This window comes from Pan paniscus, chromosome 16, assembly GCF_029289425.2.
Source record: "Pan paniscus chromosome 16, NHGRI_mPanPan1-v2.0_pri, whole genome shotgun sequence".
Classification (NCBI taxonomy): Eukaryota; Metazoa; Chordata; class Mammalia; order Primates; family Hominidae; genus Pan; species Pan paniscus.
In genome coordinates, this window is record NC_073265.2 from 59,312,106 (window position 1) to 59,327,131 (window position 15,026).

A 15,026-nucleotide genomic window follows, 5' to 3' on the forward strand; every position below is an offset into this window, starting at 1 on the left:
GTGCCCACCACCACGCCCAGCTAATTCTCTTATTTTTAGTAGAGATGGGGTTTCACCATGTTGGCCAGGCTGGTCTCAAACTCCTGACCTCAGGTGATCTGCCCACGTTGGCCTCCCAAAGTGCTGGGATTACAGGAATGAGCCACCGTGCCCAGCCCATTTGTTTGTAATTTGATGGCAACTAAAACCATTAAACCTGGCCTCTGACAACTGTGGCCCTCCATTTTTTAAAAAACAGATCTTGCTTTGAGCAAAAACAGCACAATAGAATTGAAAACACTCCAGACATCATTTCACTTCTCTGGGCTCGTGTTACTGAGTATCGGATGCCCTGGGTATCATGCCAGACACTGTGAATTAGGATAATCTCAAACTGGTGAAAGCTCATCATTCACTAGCACTGCCCTGGGCTGATGAGGTCCTGCGCACTGCCCTCCAGGGAAACTAGTCTAGGTGGGAAGAGACAAGCAAATAGGTGCAGGAACATGTTGTAAACGCTATGGTTGCTACAAGCCTGGATTTCTGCATAAGAGGAAAGGAACACTTGGAGGGTGATAAAGGCCAGAAAAATGGCATCAAAGCCTCCTGTCACCCTGTTAAGTAAAAAGGGGGCAACATGGGGGGATTAAGGATGGGAATAGGTTTACCACGGAGTGGGCCCCTCCTTTTAGACTGGAATGCTTCACAAATACTGATGTGCACAGGAATCGCGGCAGCATGTTAAAATGCAGATTCTGCTTGGGTAGGACTGAGGGGCTCATTCTAGATTTCTAACACGCTCCCAGATGTGGTTCGTGCCGCCAGCCAGGGTTGGGTGGAAAGCAGTGGAGTGGTGGATGGGGAGACGCAGCAGGAGGAAGCACGTGCAGAGAGGCTCAGTGCAGGGGAGGCCCAGTGTGCCAGCATTAAGGACAGCAGCAGTGGGAACACAGGTCAAATGAAGTAAGGGGCTGTATCATCTCCCCGACCTTGAACTGTGAGCTTCTATGGCAGGGACTGACTCTTGGTCATCTCTCCATCCTTGACTGTGCCCCGGAAATCTCAGTGAACAGCCTTGCAGAGGTTCAGTCTCTCCTCAAAGAGTAACACTGGCCTTGCTTTCCAGTAGGACAAGCCTGGGGGGTGAGTATTCCCTGATGGACATTTTCCTCTTCTGCCAAACTGGGGCCTGCAAGCCCCAATTCCACCCTGATCTTGGCTCCCATGGGTAACCTCATGCTCTGGACAAACACACAATCTTATTCTGGCCAGAGCCTGCTCCCAGGCCCCTAGCCCTCTGTTGCAATGCCCAGAGATGGACACACGAGAAAGGTATGGTCCAAGGAGAGCTGTTTGACTCACACCCCTGCAACCATTTGAGGCAGAGCTATAGCCCACTGCAGCCTGTCTGGTCCCTTCTACCTGCTGGCATTGTCTCCTCCATAAGCCTGAGAGGACCTCCCTCTCCAGCTAAATGACCCCTCTGTGTGGAGGGAGGCCAGTTGTCCCGTCTAGTCATAAAGACTGTGCTTTATGCTGAGATTGTCGTTCCTCTTTTTTAAATGTGAGATTCCCTTTCTTGTATGAAATGACAGCAGGCAATTGTTTGTGCTGATTGAGAATGACTTTGACAAAATAAGGAGTTGGAAACCATGTTAATCTCCAGTGCCCTGAGAGCTTTTGCTAATGGGTGCATGAAATCCAAGAGCCTGGGGACCGCCCCGGGAATGGGCACCAGCATTCTCCTCTTCCCGCCCAGCCCCCGACTCCCTCCCTGGGGACAATGACCTGCATTTCTGGGTCTGCCCCTTCTGCAAATGCTTCCTTCTGTATCATCCAAAAACACACCTTTGTGACCTAGAGATTGAAGATCTCCTCGTCCCACCTAAACGTGTTAAGCTTAAAATAAAATTGTGCAGGTTTCCAAGGTCCAGATGTTCACAGACACTTTGCAGTTTCGCTTCAAGTTCATTACGTTTAATTTTTTTCCAAAAAAGTTTTGCATTGACAGCTGTACAATACTTTGGTGTTAACCTGTGGTCTTCCTTCACCTCAGTGAACTCTGCCCTGCCCATCTGTCCAGAGGAAGTCTTAGCTCCTACCCCCTACCCTCCCTGGCGCTTGGATGGGAGGCGACACAGTATGGGATTGTGAAATCCCTGCTGCGATGTTGGGTATCTGGAAGGGGAGAAGGGGGTGGAAGCAGCGCAGGGAATGCTGTGAGATGAGAAGAGCTCACATCGATGGGAAATGGCCCTGGCCCAGGCTCCAGAATGTGACAGCAACAGTGGCCTGGCTGTTTTCCCGGGGCGGGGGGGCAGGACTGGCAAACTGGGGGGAGAGGCAATTAAGACGCAACAATCAAACCAACCTTTAAATAGTAACTTTTAAAAATATAAAAACAGTTCAGTACAATGACTTTTCATTCTTTTTTTCTTCGGCAATAACTTTCTTCTACCCTCACCCTCCCTTCTGGCTAGAGCCTTAACAAGAGGTGGCAGATGGACATCTGAGACCCAGAGAGACTCTGGACGCCCCACGCGCCCAGCCTTGGAGAGGCACAGGGTGTGTCGCCAGCCTCCACATCCCATGCCCGGTGCGCTCAGCTGGGGAGCAACCTCACTGAAGGTGGGTGGCTTTCCCTGGAGCCCCTCCCACCTCCTCAGCAGACGGAATCACACATTACAAAATAATCCATAAAAATGCAGTATAAAAATTATCTTCGATATGCTACATCCATGGAGAGCCCGCCACCAGGACTCACAGCGGCCTTTAGCTTTTCTTTAAAAGGAGAAAAAAAAAAAAAGACCAAAAGGAAAAAAACAAAACAAAACAAAAAAAACCCAACCCAAATCCTAACACCTCAGAACATGTTGGTACCAAAAGGTGGCACCTGCCAGAGGCGATAGTCTACCTAACCTGTTTGGGCCACAAGAGACTGCAATCTGCAAGAAATATCCACAGTGTGCCAGGATCTGTGTCCCCCTCTCCCACCCCCCAACCCCCACTGCTCTGCCCAGGGTGGGGGTGAGGGGGATCCTCTTTTCAGACTCACAACCCTGTAGGTTTATACACTTTCCCCCCTCTAAGGGGAGAGGAAGAGACTGTAGGCGGGAAGGGGGAGAAGGCATTTTATAAAAGGACATCACTTCTAATTCTTTTTATTCAAATTAAAAAAAAAAAAAAAGCACCCACATCAGTTGCTATTTTTCTCTGGTAGCTCCCTGAGCTGAGTTGCTATGCTGTCTTCTAACTTTTTGTCCTTTTTAGGCTGTGTCCCAAGATTCAGAAGAGCTGGAGAGGGAGTTCCTTTGAACTTCCATTGCTCATAACAATAACTAAGTGTGCACCAAAGAGAAAGACCAGGCTGAGGAGGAGAGAGGGAGAGACCAAGAAAGAGAGACACAGAGAGGGCAAGAGGCAGCCAGAGTGCAAGAGACCACAGAAAGCTCCGTTTCTGCAGGTGTCCGCCGGACGGGCCCCCATCTCAGTGCCTTCCATCCCTCAGTCTGGCCGGCTGGTTATCAGTCCGGATGCCCAGACCCGTGTGGAGGCACACGCATTCCAGCAGGCACCTTACGGCCAACCTGGTTGCCTTTTCCACACTCTAAGACTTTTCTCCTTTTTCTTCAATTGGTTCCCCTCCCTGTCTCCTCTTCCCAGGTGAGAGAATCTGTTTATTTAAAAAAAAAAAAAAAAAAAAAAAAGCCACCACCACGAGTGGATTACAAATACAGCAGGCGAAATACACACTCAGAGTTTCCGGTGGGAAGGGGCCTCCTCTCCCACTGATCAGTCCGCAATAGGAGTCTGTTATTTACATTTTTCACAAATCTTGTGCACTGCACAATCGGCAAAGAGAGACCCCCCCCTCCCCCAGCACAACATTGTGGTCCACTCCAGCACCCCCGACCCAAGGTGAGGGACAGGGCAAAAGAAAGGGGAAGAACAAACAGAGACTCATGAGCGGGTCTGTGGGGGAACCGGAGCCATAAGCCTCCAATAAATCTATTTGTAGCAACTGCCAGCATTGTTCAGGGGGAGGAGGAGGAGCAGAACCCTTCCGAGTCTGTGAGACACATCAATCCAGGCCCAGGAGTCCAGACCGTGACGGGGCACGTGCCCTCTCAGCCGGCCAGAGCGCAGCCCGGAATGCTCGGCTGCCTGCGGCCCATCCTCCGCCATCCTCGGGGCCCCTCACCTGGGGGTCTCCCTGTCAGAGCCGAGTCGGTTTCTCCCAGAGTTTGACAGCCCTGCTGGAGTTCTTGTTTAGTAGATGACCTCATAAACTGTGGCCTTCTTGTCACCAGAGCCTGTTACAATGTATTTGTCATCCGCTGAAATGTCACAACTCAAGACAGACGAGGATTCTTTAGACTGGAGGAGGAAGACGAGGAGAAGCAGCAGGAAGGCGTGGGGTGCAGGGAGAAAAAAGACAGGAATTCATTTTCCAGTGCTCAACACCATCTCGGTTCTCTCGGCAACAATTGCCCTCCTCTGCCCCTCTCTGATGCTCCGACCTGGAGCACAGTGCGGTGAAGAGGAGGTGGGGAGGCTTTAAAGCACCCACAAAGCATTTTCAGGTAGAGCTCCCCTCCCACCTGCTTTTCCATAAGGAAAAGCTCAGTAACAGTCTCCCACGTGATCTTTACAGTAAGTCATAATGATCAGAACAGGACGCTTTAGCACGAGCTTCTCCTCCGAGTTTACAAATAGGAAGAAGCATTTCCAAGCTAGGAGCTGGCGTCAGCAGCTCAGGCCCACAGCCTGATGAGTTAGGAAAAGGATTGCCACCTGATGTTTGAAGCATGTGCTGTAACTAGAGACCCTAACAATGAGGTTTGACACGCTGCACACCAGACATTTCAGCCTGGGTCCAGAAAGTGGCATGTTGGCTGAGGGAGTGAGAGAGAATGCAAGTCTGTGTGTGGACGCGCAAGAGAGAGAGAGGAAGAAAGTGTGTGTGGGAGACCAAGTGTGCGTGAGTAAATGAGTGTGAGTTTGATCGTGTGTGGGAAAGAGTGCACGTGTGTGTGTGCACACGTGTGTGTGCCAATCAGTGCAGTATGGCAGGCCCCAGATCCTGGTAGATTATAAAAAGCCTCTTCCTTTCCTCCTCTCTTTCCTGTCCATGTCCCTGCTGGTGCTGAATGCAGGTGGAAACACTCACTCACTTGAGGAGGCAACACTGCTCTGGGCAAGGCTGCCGGGTGCCCAGCTGCCCAGCGCACCTCCTGCAGGTGCTCAGCATCCAGCCCAGAGCAAAAACACTTATGCTATTCCTCACTCTCCAAATCCGACAAGCGCCCCAGCTTAGAAGCCCTTGCCCTCGGGGGTCAGAAGCCATCAGTAGCAGATTGTGTGTCCTGCTGAAGTCCCCAGGTCCTTGGGAGAACCCAATCTTGCTCCCCTATCAGGTAGGGGTGGGGAGGGGACCAGGGCAGGTCTGATCCTGGCTCCAGGCTCCTCCTGTTCTTCCTCCTGCTATCCTCACTCCCATCACCATCACCAAGTTTCAACTCTGGGTAGAACCCAGAGGAGGACTCAGATGGTGGGCAGTACCTGGAATATGCTGGCTCCATAAGGCGTCCTCCAGGCGTTGAGAAGGTTATCTTTCCCAGTGCTCACGAACCACTTGCCTGCAGGTGGGAGGCAAAGGCATGATCAGGTTGTAGCTCACTGCCCTCTAAAGCAAGACCTGCCCCAGACATGGCCAGCTGCCATAGAAAAGCAGTGAGAACTGCTAACTAGTATGACTCTCCAATTTCGACAGACATTTTGCAAATGGGACTTGTGGACACCTGGAGAAGGCCTTTCTCTGAAATCCAGGGGGAGGGCTGGGCGGGGCTAGGATGGGAAAAGGTAGGATTTGAAGTTCATTGCAGTGATAACACTGCCTCAAAAGATTCTTGTTAAAGCCACTAAGGTTGACTGGCCTTTCTAAATTCTACTACTGGAAGGCGACAGGAAATACTGAAAATATCCAAGCCCTGGGAGTCTGGAGACCTGGCTGAAGACAGCAGTCAGTGGGTGACCTTCCTCCAAGCAGGAACTCGGCCAGGGCTCTACAAGTGTTAAAGCCCTTATGCTCCCTGAAAGCCATGAGCACCATGCTATTCCCGACCAGAGAGAAAAATCCACTAGAGTTCAGAGAGGGTGAGATGTTCAAGACTGCACAGCTTGTCAGTGGAGGAGCAGACATTCCCATCCAAGGCTATCAGACGTCAAAGCAAGTGGTTGTAACCATGGAGAGGAACTGCCTGCACTACCACTGTCCTGTTCCTTTGCCCCAAGCCTGCAAGAACTGGCTCTGGCCTAGTGTCCTAAGAGTTCAGTAACTCATGGTGACATCTGCATCCGAGAAACAAGGATGTGGAACACGATCACTTAAGGGTGTTGAAGGGGCACCAGCTCAGGGGTCAGGAGGCCTGGTTCCAGGGCCTAGCTTATTCTATAAGCTTTGGGCCCCTCTTCTGTCCTGTTGGGCCAGGCTGCCCTGGGTTCCCCACCCCACTCCATCAGGCCTGGGCCCATCCAAGGCTCACCGCAGTAGGCGAACTTGAGGGAGAGCACGCAGCTCTCGTGCAGGTGCAGCTGGTACTTGTCAGGCTTGGTGTGGTGCAGCACCTCCACGTTGCTGCTCTCCATGCCCACAGCCAGCCACTCCCCAGTGGGGCAGTAGCCCAGCGAGAAGATCTGCAGGTGGTGGGAGGGGAGATGGACTGAGCTCAGCATTCTCTGCCCTCAAGAGGAGGGCAGCTCCCAAAGGTGCTGCTCAGGTCCTCTGAGGCTCAGGGTCCCTCCCCACCCACCCAATAACCCAGGAGTATGGGAGGTCATTTTCCATCCCCATTTTATAGGTGAGACAGCACAGATATTTTGCATTCAGTTACTCTGTCTCTGAGACTTTCGTCTTTCCTTAAGAAAAAAGTGAGTTAAAAAAAAAAACTAAAATATTAAAAATTTAAGATTAAAATATTAAAGTGAGGAATGCAAATAAGAAATAATAATCCCTGGCATTTACTGAATGCTTTCTGTGAGTCGGGTTCATGGCTACGCCTTTTAGAGGGATCATTTCAGGTGCCCACATCAGACCTAGGAGGGGGCTACTATTATTTCCATCTTGTGAATGAGGACGCCGAGGACAAAGTGCTCAATAGCAGCAGAGAATGAATCGAATTTCCAGTTGGGCCAAATGTGTCCAACCCCAAGGTCATCTCCATCTGTTTCATTGTTGCTTCCTCCAGGAAGCCTTCCCAGATGGCTCAGGTTGGTCCCAAGTCTCTTGGCAGTGGCCACTCTGTGAGGGTCCCTTTGTCCCTGACCCAGCCACTGGGGCCCCGGAGGGAGGGAACACACTGCTCTTTGGGAAGGGAGGAGTCTTGGGCCGCACACCTGGGAAGTGAAGTCATGCTGCTGTAGCTGTCGGCCCTCCCGCAGGTCCCAGGAGCGCACCGTGTTGTCCAGGCCCCCTGTCCACAGTTTGGTGCCATCATGGGAGATGTCTATGCAGCTGGCCCCATCCGTGTGGCCCTGGAACTGCCTACGAAAGCCAAGTAGGGAGGAGGGTGAGTCCCGGGAACCACAGACTGCCAGGTGGCGGCCATCCCAGGGGCAGTCTGAGTAGAAGAGGAAACTGAGGCCCAGAAGAGTGCACTATGCGCATGGTCCCTTAGCGAGCTTGCAGCAAAGCTAGCCCCGGCCTCTTTCCAGTTCCACGGAAGGGTTTGCCCAGGGACAAGTCCCCTGGGAAATGGGGGGGGGGGCGCGGAGGTGAAAAGGGGACCTTGCACTAGCCTTCTGAAGGGGACCTTGCACTAGCCTTCTGAGACTGAATCCCTCCAGGGTGGGCCTCTGGAGGAGGTGGAGCTGGAGGCTCAGGAAGGTGAGGAAGGCAGGAAGGCCCTGGGGAAGCTACACGTGAGATGACTGATAAAGAGAATGCAGGGCCCCACTGCCTTTAGGACGCAGCTCCTTAACTCGCACTCCACACACCCTCAATTTGCCCTCTTAATCTATCTCTTCACCCTGCATGAACTATGGGGCTGAGGCCATCCATGCACACGCTGAATAACACACACAGCCCATGTATACAAGAGTCAGCTGGGCCAGGCACCCGTCTGCCTTTGTGCTGCAGCACAGTCAGAGGAAGATGCTCCACTGTCACTGTTTTACACAGGAAGAAACTGAGCCGCAGGGGTTCAGCGACTTGCACTAGGTCATAGTGGAGGCAGGATTCAAACCCAGCAGTTTTGTCCTGAGGCTTGTTTAGCCACCACGTGATGTGGCTTCCCAGTCGGGTCTCCCTAATCTGGTCTCTGGGGCTCTGCTCCCAGCCTCTCTGCTTGCTCCACTAATCTGACCTCCACTTCCCCAGACATGCTCCAGCTCCACTTTCTTCCCAGAGCCCTCTCCAACTCCTGGGCCCAATGGCCCTCCCTCCTCTGTCCCTCGCATAAGGCAGGCGGAGCTGTCTTTTCACCTGTGCATCCCAACGGTTCTGGCCACCCCACAGTGCCTCAGACAGGGCCAAGGTCACAGCAAACAAGACCAGGCAGGATGGGTAAAAACTTCCCCAGGACGAGGCACTAATGCTCCCTCCTGCCGGCTCACCTGACCAGGGTCTGGTTGTGCAGGTCCCAGACAGCAATGTTCCCATCGCTGCAGCAGGAGAAGCAGACTTTGGCGTCAGGGCTAATGGCCAGGGCATAACAGGCGGGAGCCGAGGACGTCAGCTCGGCCTTGATGCGGGGCGTGGGCGAGGCCAGGTCCCAGATGGTGAGCGTGCTGGCCTCGCCGCCCACGATGAGCGTGCGCCCATCAGGGAGCAGCTTGCAGGAGCGGATGTAATTGTCCCTGTTCTGGAGGGAGAAGGGGCAGGGCTGAGTGCTGCCTACTTCCCCTCCTGGGCACCAGGAGAGTCCTGTCCAGCAACACCGAGCACCCTCACCAGTCCTGCTTACAGCCTCCCCCTATACCCAGCAGCTGCCAGGCTGTCCCCATTCCTCAAATTCACAACCCTTTGATCTTTCATGAATACCAGGAGGTCAGAATCAGCCCCACACACAGAAGGCACAACTGAGGCTCAGAGAGGTTAGTCAGCTTGCCTAAAGTTGCTCAGCCAATACGATGCTGAGCCGGGCCCTGGGGCTCTCCCCTGTGGCCCAGGCTGCCCCATCCTCCTACACCAGCTGAAGGAGGCGCAGCAGCCCTGAGATTCTCACCAGGCAGTCCAGCTGGGAGATGGGGCTCTTGCTGCCTGGCTGGCTGATGTCCCAGATCTTCACGCAGCCCTTGCCACCTGTGTAGACGTGCCTCGTGGGGTTGCTGATGGTCACGGCACACACCACCTCCCCGTGGCTGAGTGTGTTGATCTGCCGGGCGTGCCTCGGGATGCCGGGGCCTGCCAGGGCGTCGTGGGGGAAGGGCACGGGCTGCATCTGCCCATCAGCACTCACATGGAATGAGTACGCTCTGAAAAGGTGAGAACCGTCACTGCTGCCATCCACCCCGGCCCCTCAGAGTTCCCATAGGCCTGGCCCAGGTCACCTGCACCGCCCCCGACTGGCTGCCCTGCCTCTAGCCCCCTCTGCTCTGAAACCATTCGAACCCAGTAACCCCATGTACTGGGATGGCTCCATCAGGGTAGACAGTGATTAACAGACCACCTTTGATTTTTACACCCAGTTATATATCCTTGCTTCAAATCAGACCAGAAACCCACAGGTGTCCTGGAATGCCCTTTCCCATGATCCATACATTCCCCCAACATGCCAACCCTGGAAAGGGCCTGGCTGAAATGCCACCTCTTGCTTTAGGAGCCGGTGGTATTAGGGAAGGGATCTGCTTGCCCCTCCAATAGCAAATGGGAAAGTCCATGTCAGAGCCTATGGTGAGCCAGCCTGGCCTGCCTGCTGTTTCAGGCTCTGGTGGGTGCCCTCTCAATCAGCATCTAGATTCTCGTGGACAATTAGAGGACTGTGTCAGGTAGTGTCTCGGCATTATCTGTAGGCTCAATCTTTTAGTTTCCTAGCAACCCAAGGAAGTGAAGGGCTGGGGAGAGTGTGCCCTCCAGGGGAGGGAAGCACTGCTGACAGGGAAGGGCCTGCGACCAGCGGCACTGGGGCCTTCCCAGCAGGTCGAACCCAAAGGAGTCGGCAAGGCCCACCACAGCTCCAGGTGACTCGGTGAGGAGTGTTCCTTCTCTCCCAGCCCAGTGGCCATGTACTTAGCTAACTCCACGGCTCCTCTGTTGGAGGGAGCTTCTGTGGGTGCTCAGAAGTGTGGCTTGGCTACAGTTTCCTGGGGTTGCAACCAGCCCTCGGTGCCTCTAGAGGGACAGATACCTTTCCAAAGGGACATGCACCAGGGCAAACCCTTGGTCAGGGGATGAGGGGCGTTGTTGGAAGAGGAGGTAGAGTGCTCTCTCCTGCCCACCCTACAAAGCATGCAGTAAGTATAGCCAAAGCTTACGGTTTTCCTCCAGGAATGGAGGCCAGGCTTGAGGGGAGGCCTGTGGCCCGCATCGGGGGGTGAGGGTCAAAACCAACCTGTAAAGCAAGGCAAGACAGCCCTCCATCAGCCGTGCTGCCACACACCCCCACCCGTCTCCTCCACCACCCACCCGGGGTCCTACCTGCACGGCTCTGCCACTTTGTAACCCAAGAGACAAGCTGAGCAGAGCAGAGCCCATTGATTCAGAGGAGACACAGGCCCAGGACAGCCCGTGGCAGGGAGGGGGTGACAGTGCAGACCCCACTCTGAACCAGCATCCTCCCTGTTCTGCAAGGCAGAGCTGGCCCTGCCTTACTTCTTTCCTCTCCTGTGGTCCTAGTGGGCCTGCCAGTGGAGAGGAGGCCACCCCAGGTCCAGGAGGTAAAAAGGAAAACTGTCTCCTGAAAAAGGGCCCCTCTCCCCACCAACCCTAACTCTTCTTTTTATTTTTATTTTTTTGAGATGGAGTCTCGCTCTGTCGCCCAAGCTGGAGTGCAGTGGTGCAACCTTGGCTCACTGCAGCCTCTGCCTCCCGGGTTCAAGTGAGTCTCCTGCCTCCACCTCCCGAATAGCGCCTGCCACCATGCCCGGCTAATTTTTGTATTTTTAGTAGAGACGAGGTTTCACCACGTTGGCTGGCCAGGCTGGTCTCGATTTCCTGACCCCAGGTGATCCACCCGCCTTGGCCTCCCAAAGTGCTGGGATTACAGGCGTGAGCCACTGCGCCCGGCCCCTAACTCTTATTATTTATTCACCACAATAGAAAGTCTTGTACAACCAGTCCCATCTACGAGACCCCTGCTCCATGGACATCACCTGACTCGCCCTGGGATTCCTACCCCCCAGAGCTGGGAAAGCCAGGTGTCAGCCCCGTTTCGCAGACTGAAAGGGAGGCTGCCTTGCATGAGGTCACAGGGCAGCTCACAGGCCAGTGGGGGATGGAACTCAGGTCTGCTGGCCCCAAAGAGTGTACCCTTCCAGCCAAGTCTCAATTGTTTCCGATACACCTTCCCACAGGGGCAGCTGCCTGGCCTTGAGACCCTGAGGGGCCCCTTTAGCATGTGGGGAGCACCCGTCCAACCACCGGCTCCCCACACCATGCCCAGTCCCCAAGAAAGGAGCCAAAAGGTCTACGTACAGCTCCAAAGCTCACCATTGGCGATCGGCCATAGGCAGCGGCTGCAGCAGCGGCGGCGGCGCTCATCTGGGGTGGGATGTTGTGGAGGCCGGCGTAGGCGCCAGGACTGGTGAGGGAGCCGTTCATCTCATGGTGGCTCATCATGGCGAAGGGCGCCGCATAGGAGCTGGTGATGGAGATGGGCGTGCGCAGAGCCGAGGCTGCGAGGGGTGGGCGTCAGGGAGGTGGGCCTTAGGTGGATTGGGACACGGCCATGGCCGCCTCACCCAGCAATAAACCTCCCTGCATTCTTAAGCTGCCTGCTCCAGGCAGTCCTCTCAGACTGAACCCACCCAAGTGGGATCCCTGCCTTCAGAGCCAAAGAAGCTTAGAGCTTGGCAGATGCACCCACCTCTTTTTACAGAGCAGGATATGGAGGCCCAAACGGGCTTGCTTAGAGCCTCATTGGACTAATGACAGGGGTGGGAACAGATTTTGGGAGCCCTGACCTGTCTGATGCTGCTTTCATGTCTGGCCCAGCAGGGGTCCCAGAAACCCTGGTGTCACCTCCTCAAATCTGACCGTGAAGTCCCCAGGGGCAGGCCCTGGGAGACACTGCCTGTGCTCTATCCCATGCGTGTGTGTCACCCCTGCCCTGGCCAAGAGCAGACCCCCTCCCCCCAATCAGATTAACCCAGCCCATGGTGCCTACCCATTATACCTATCGGGTCCATGCCCGGAGGTTTACCCGGCATCGACCTGAGCCCTGGGGTCGTGCTGGTGCCTGGAGTTGGGGCGTCGTTCCTTGGGGTTGGTGTGTTGGACTTGAGCCCAGGGGTGGAGGATTTGTCGTTCTGAAGAGGGGAGATGCAGAACAAGGGAGGCCATGAGGCTTCCATTCTCCTAGGAGCCGGGCACAACCGGTGCCGGTCCCAACGTGAAGCCCAGAGCCAGACCCTTATGAAGCTTCTGCCGAACAGCCTCTCAATCCTTGCCCAACCTTGTTTGGCAGGGACTGGGGTGATCACTCCCATTTTACAGACGTAGCAACCAAGGCTCAGAAATGTTAACTCATTAGCACAGGCCCAGCAGGCACAGAAGGTAAACCGGGGCCAATCACCCATCCAGCTTCTCCCACTCCACCCCTCTGCCTGCCAATCGGCACCACCCCAGCTCCAGTCCCTGCCGCTCCCTTCCCACTCCCTTCCACCCAGACCCCACATACATGACCAAGGTCTTTGGTCTTGGAGGAAGGTGTGCTACTGGAAGAGGCCACCGAGGCAGGGCTGGTGGGGGCATCTTTTTTCAGGCTACGGGCCTTGTCCAGCCCATTTTCAGGAGGGGAGTGTGCCGGGCTGACCCGGGGCGTTGCGGGGTCCTGAAAACACAAGTGATGCAGAGATGCACTGAAAGCAACAGCCAGCCTTGAGGCTTCCCTGCTCTGGGAGTGGGAAGAGAGAGGGCATGGGTGATGGGAAGACGAGCTTGGCTGAAAGACTGGGGGCCCCACAGTGAGGAAAAACTAGCTCTTAACCATCTGGTCTGACTGAGGCCTAGGGAGGGTGGAAGGATGATCTTCCCAATGTCAAACACAAGTTCAGGACTTCAGTCAGCATGGCTGGGTTTGGCCAAATGTAGATGCTCTCCAGCTCCTCCTCAGGCCCCTGAGGCTGAGACCCTGGGGGGACGGAGGATCACGGGGAATAGAAGATGGCCCCTACCTGGGATCTTTGGGGGTGTCTCTCTGGAGACCCATTGCAGGAGGCCCTCCAGGCCCATAAATGCCCAGACACCATGCAGCAAAGCCCTGCCCTGCTCCTCTTGACCCCCTGAGACCCCAAGACTGGAGGCCTTGTCTCCCTGCTCAGGCTGCCAGTAATACTAGAACAGACAGAACAGATCCCACCCTGGGGAGGAATAATTCCAAACCATGCCAAACCAAGAGCCCCCTTGCGACCGGGCCTGCCCATACCTCATTGGAAACATCCACCACCAGATCATCACTCTTGTCCCCATCACTGTCCTGCAACCAAGAGAGAAGCCAACTGGTCAGTAAGAGGCCACACTTTCCCCACCCCTGACTGAGCCCAAACCACCCTGTCCTTCTACTGGCCAGGACCTGAAGCCAGGCCAAACCCCAAAGTCCATGCTTTCTACTCCAGCCCTGCCCTTCAACAGGCTCCATTCCAGCTCAACACGGTCTCCCCGTGAGGCTGTCCCCTAGCCCAGGCCCCGGGTTACTCCACTCCTGTACCCACTGGGCAGCCGCACTGACACCCGCTCCATCATAGCAGTTCTAAGCCCCTGCCCCCACAGCCTGCCCTTCTGCTTCTCTCTGAAGCCAGAACCTTCTTCCGAGCTGGTTTTACATCCACCATCCTTCACAGTCAGTGTGCTGCTCTCACCTGGTCATTCCCACCCGTCTGTGTGGTATGGTAACTTGCCTCCTCTCACAGAAACACAGCTGAGTGTCCTTCGGGTGCTCAATGTGTCCAAAGCCACACAGCAGCCATGTGGCTGAAGAGGGCTGGGTGCAAGACCGCTGAGGCCCTGCACCATATCCTCCCCTTCCCTCTGTCCCAGCTCTCAGCCCTGCACAGCCTGACACAGGGGAAACACAACAGCCATGCTTCCACTAGGGTCTCACGTGCCGGGGGCATCCCATTAAAAGGCTAGTAAAAGCCATGACTGGGTGGCCAAGTGAGTGCATGCCTGAGGCCAACTGAGAGGACTATAGGGTCCACATTTTGGGGGGCACTGGGAGCAGCCCCTTAGAGCCAAGTGGGATTCCGGCAGCACCATGACAGCAGCATGGGGTTGTTGGCCTGTCTGTGGGAAGAGACCCCATGGAGGCTAGGACGACCTCCCCAACCACCTCCGCCCCACAGTGGCTCGCATGCTCATAGTGTGTGTGAACTTCACCCCAGCCCTGTCCCCACCCTGCTCTCCTCAATAGGGTCCCCTATCGCCAACCTGTGCTTCTCTGACTCACTGCCAACCACAAGAAGACCCTGGCCACAGCTTGGGCCCTGCAGACACCCCCTGCCCTACCCAACAGAAACCCCAGTGGTGCCATGGCGCCTTGGACGTACGTATCGGCTCAAGCTGTCCTTCTCCTCCGCCTTCCGCTTCTTGGCTTCCATGCTGTAGTCCGCAGAGCCCCGGTGCTTCTCACTGGCCCGGAGGCTTTCCGAGGGTGACACAGAGTTATTCTGGAAGGAAGAAGAGGGTTCGGGGTTAAAACTTTCTGCTGCGTGTAACAATTCACACATCCGCACACAGCTAAGTGCAGGTGACACGGAGATCAGGGGAGGGAAGAGAAGCTGAACTCCTCTCTGCCCTGCAGATCGTGGCTCCATCAGAGCCTTGCCAGGGAAGCCTTCCCTACTCCCCTGAGACTGAGTCCCCGGGGAGATGCCCTGGGCGCATCCCCAAT

The 15,026-nt window shown here is 55.1% G+C and overlaps 1 protein-coding gene across 14 annotated transcripts in view; it reads right to left on the reverse strand.

Annotated features, from left to right (window-relative positions):
* Positions 1–2,347: 2,347 nt before the first annotated feature.
* Positions 2,348–15,026, reverse strand: part of TLE3 (TLE family member 3, transcriptional corepressor) — a 49,771-nt gene continuing 37,092 nt past the window's right edge. For 3 of the 14 annotated variants that reach the window (XM_055098236.2, XM_034939038.4, XM_034939034.4), the window contains 12 exons: positions 14,683–14,802; positions 13,563–13,613; positions 12,816–12,968; positions 12,303–12,444; positions 11,627–11,811; positions 10,453–10,529; positions 9,204–9,453; positions 8,593–8,840; positions 7,375–7,522; positions 6,525–6,675; positions 5,542–5,618; positions 2,348–4,356 (listed from right to left, as the gene is read on the reverse strand). In XM_055098236.2, the coding sequence (XP_054954211.1) occupies positions 4,249–4,356; positions 5,542–5,618; positions 6,525–6,675; positions 7,375–7,522; positions 8,593–8,840; positions 9,204–9,453; positions 10,453–10,529; positions 11,627–11,811; positions 12,303–12,444; positions 12,816–12,968; positions 13,563–13,613; positions 14,683–14,802 (1,710 nt within the window). In that variant the 3' untranslated portion in view covers positions 2,348–4,248. Of the gene's footprint in view, positions 4,357–5,541; positions 5,619–6,524; positions 6,676–7,374; positions 7,523–8,592; positions 8,841–9,203; positions 9,454–10,452; positions 10,530–11,611; positions 11,812–12,302; positions 12,445–12,815; positions 12,969–13,562; positions 13,614–14,682; positions 14,803–15,026 lie in introns of all 14 variants that reach the window. The other 11 variants (XM_034939040.4, XM_055098238.2, XM_055098237.2 and 8 more) reach the window with 5 other exon arrangements.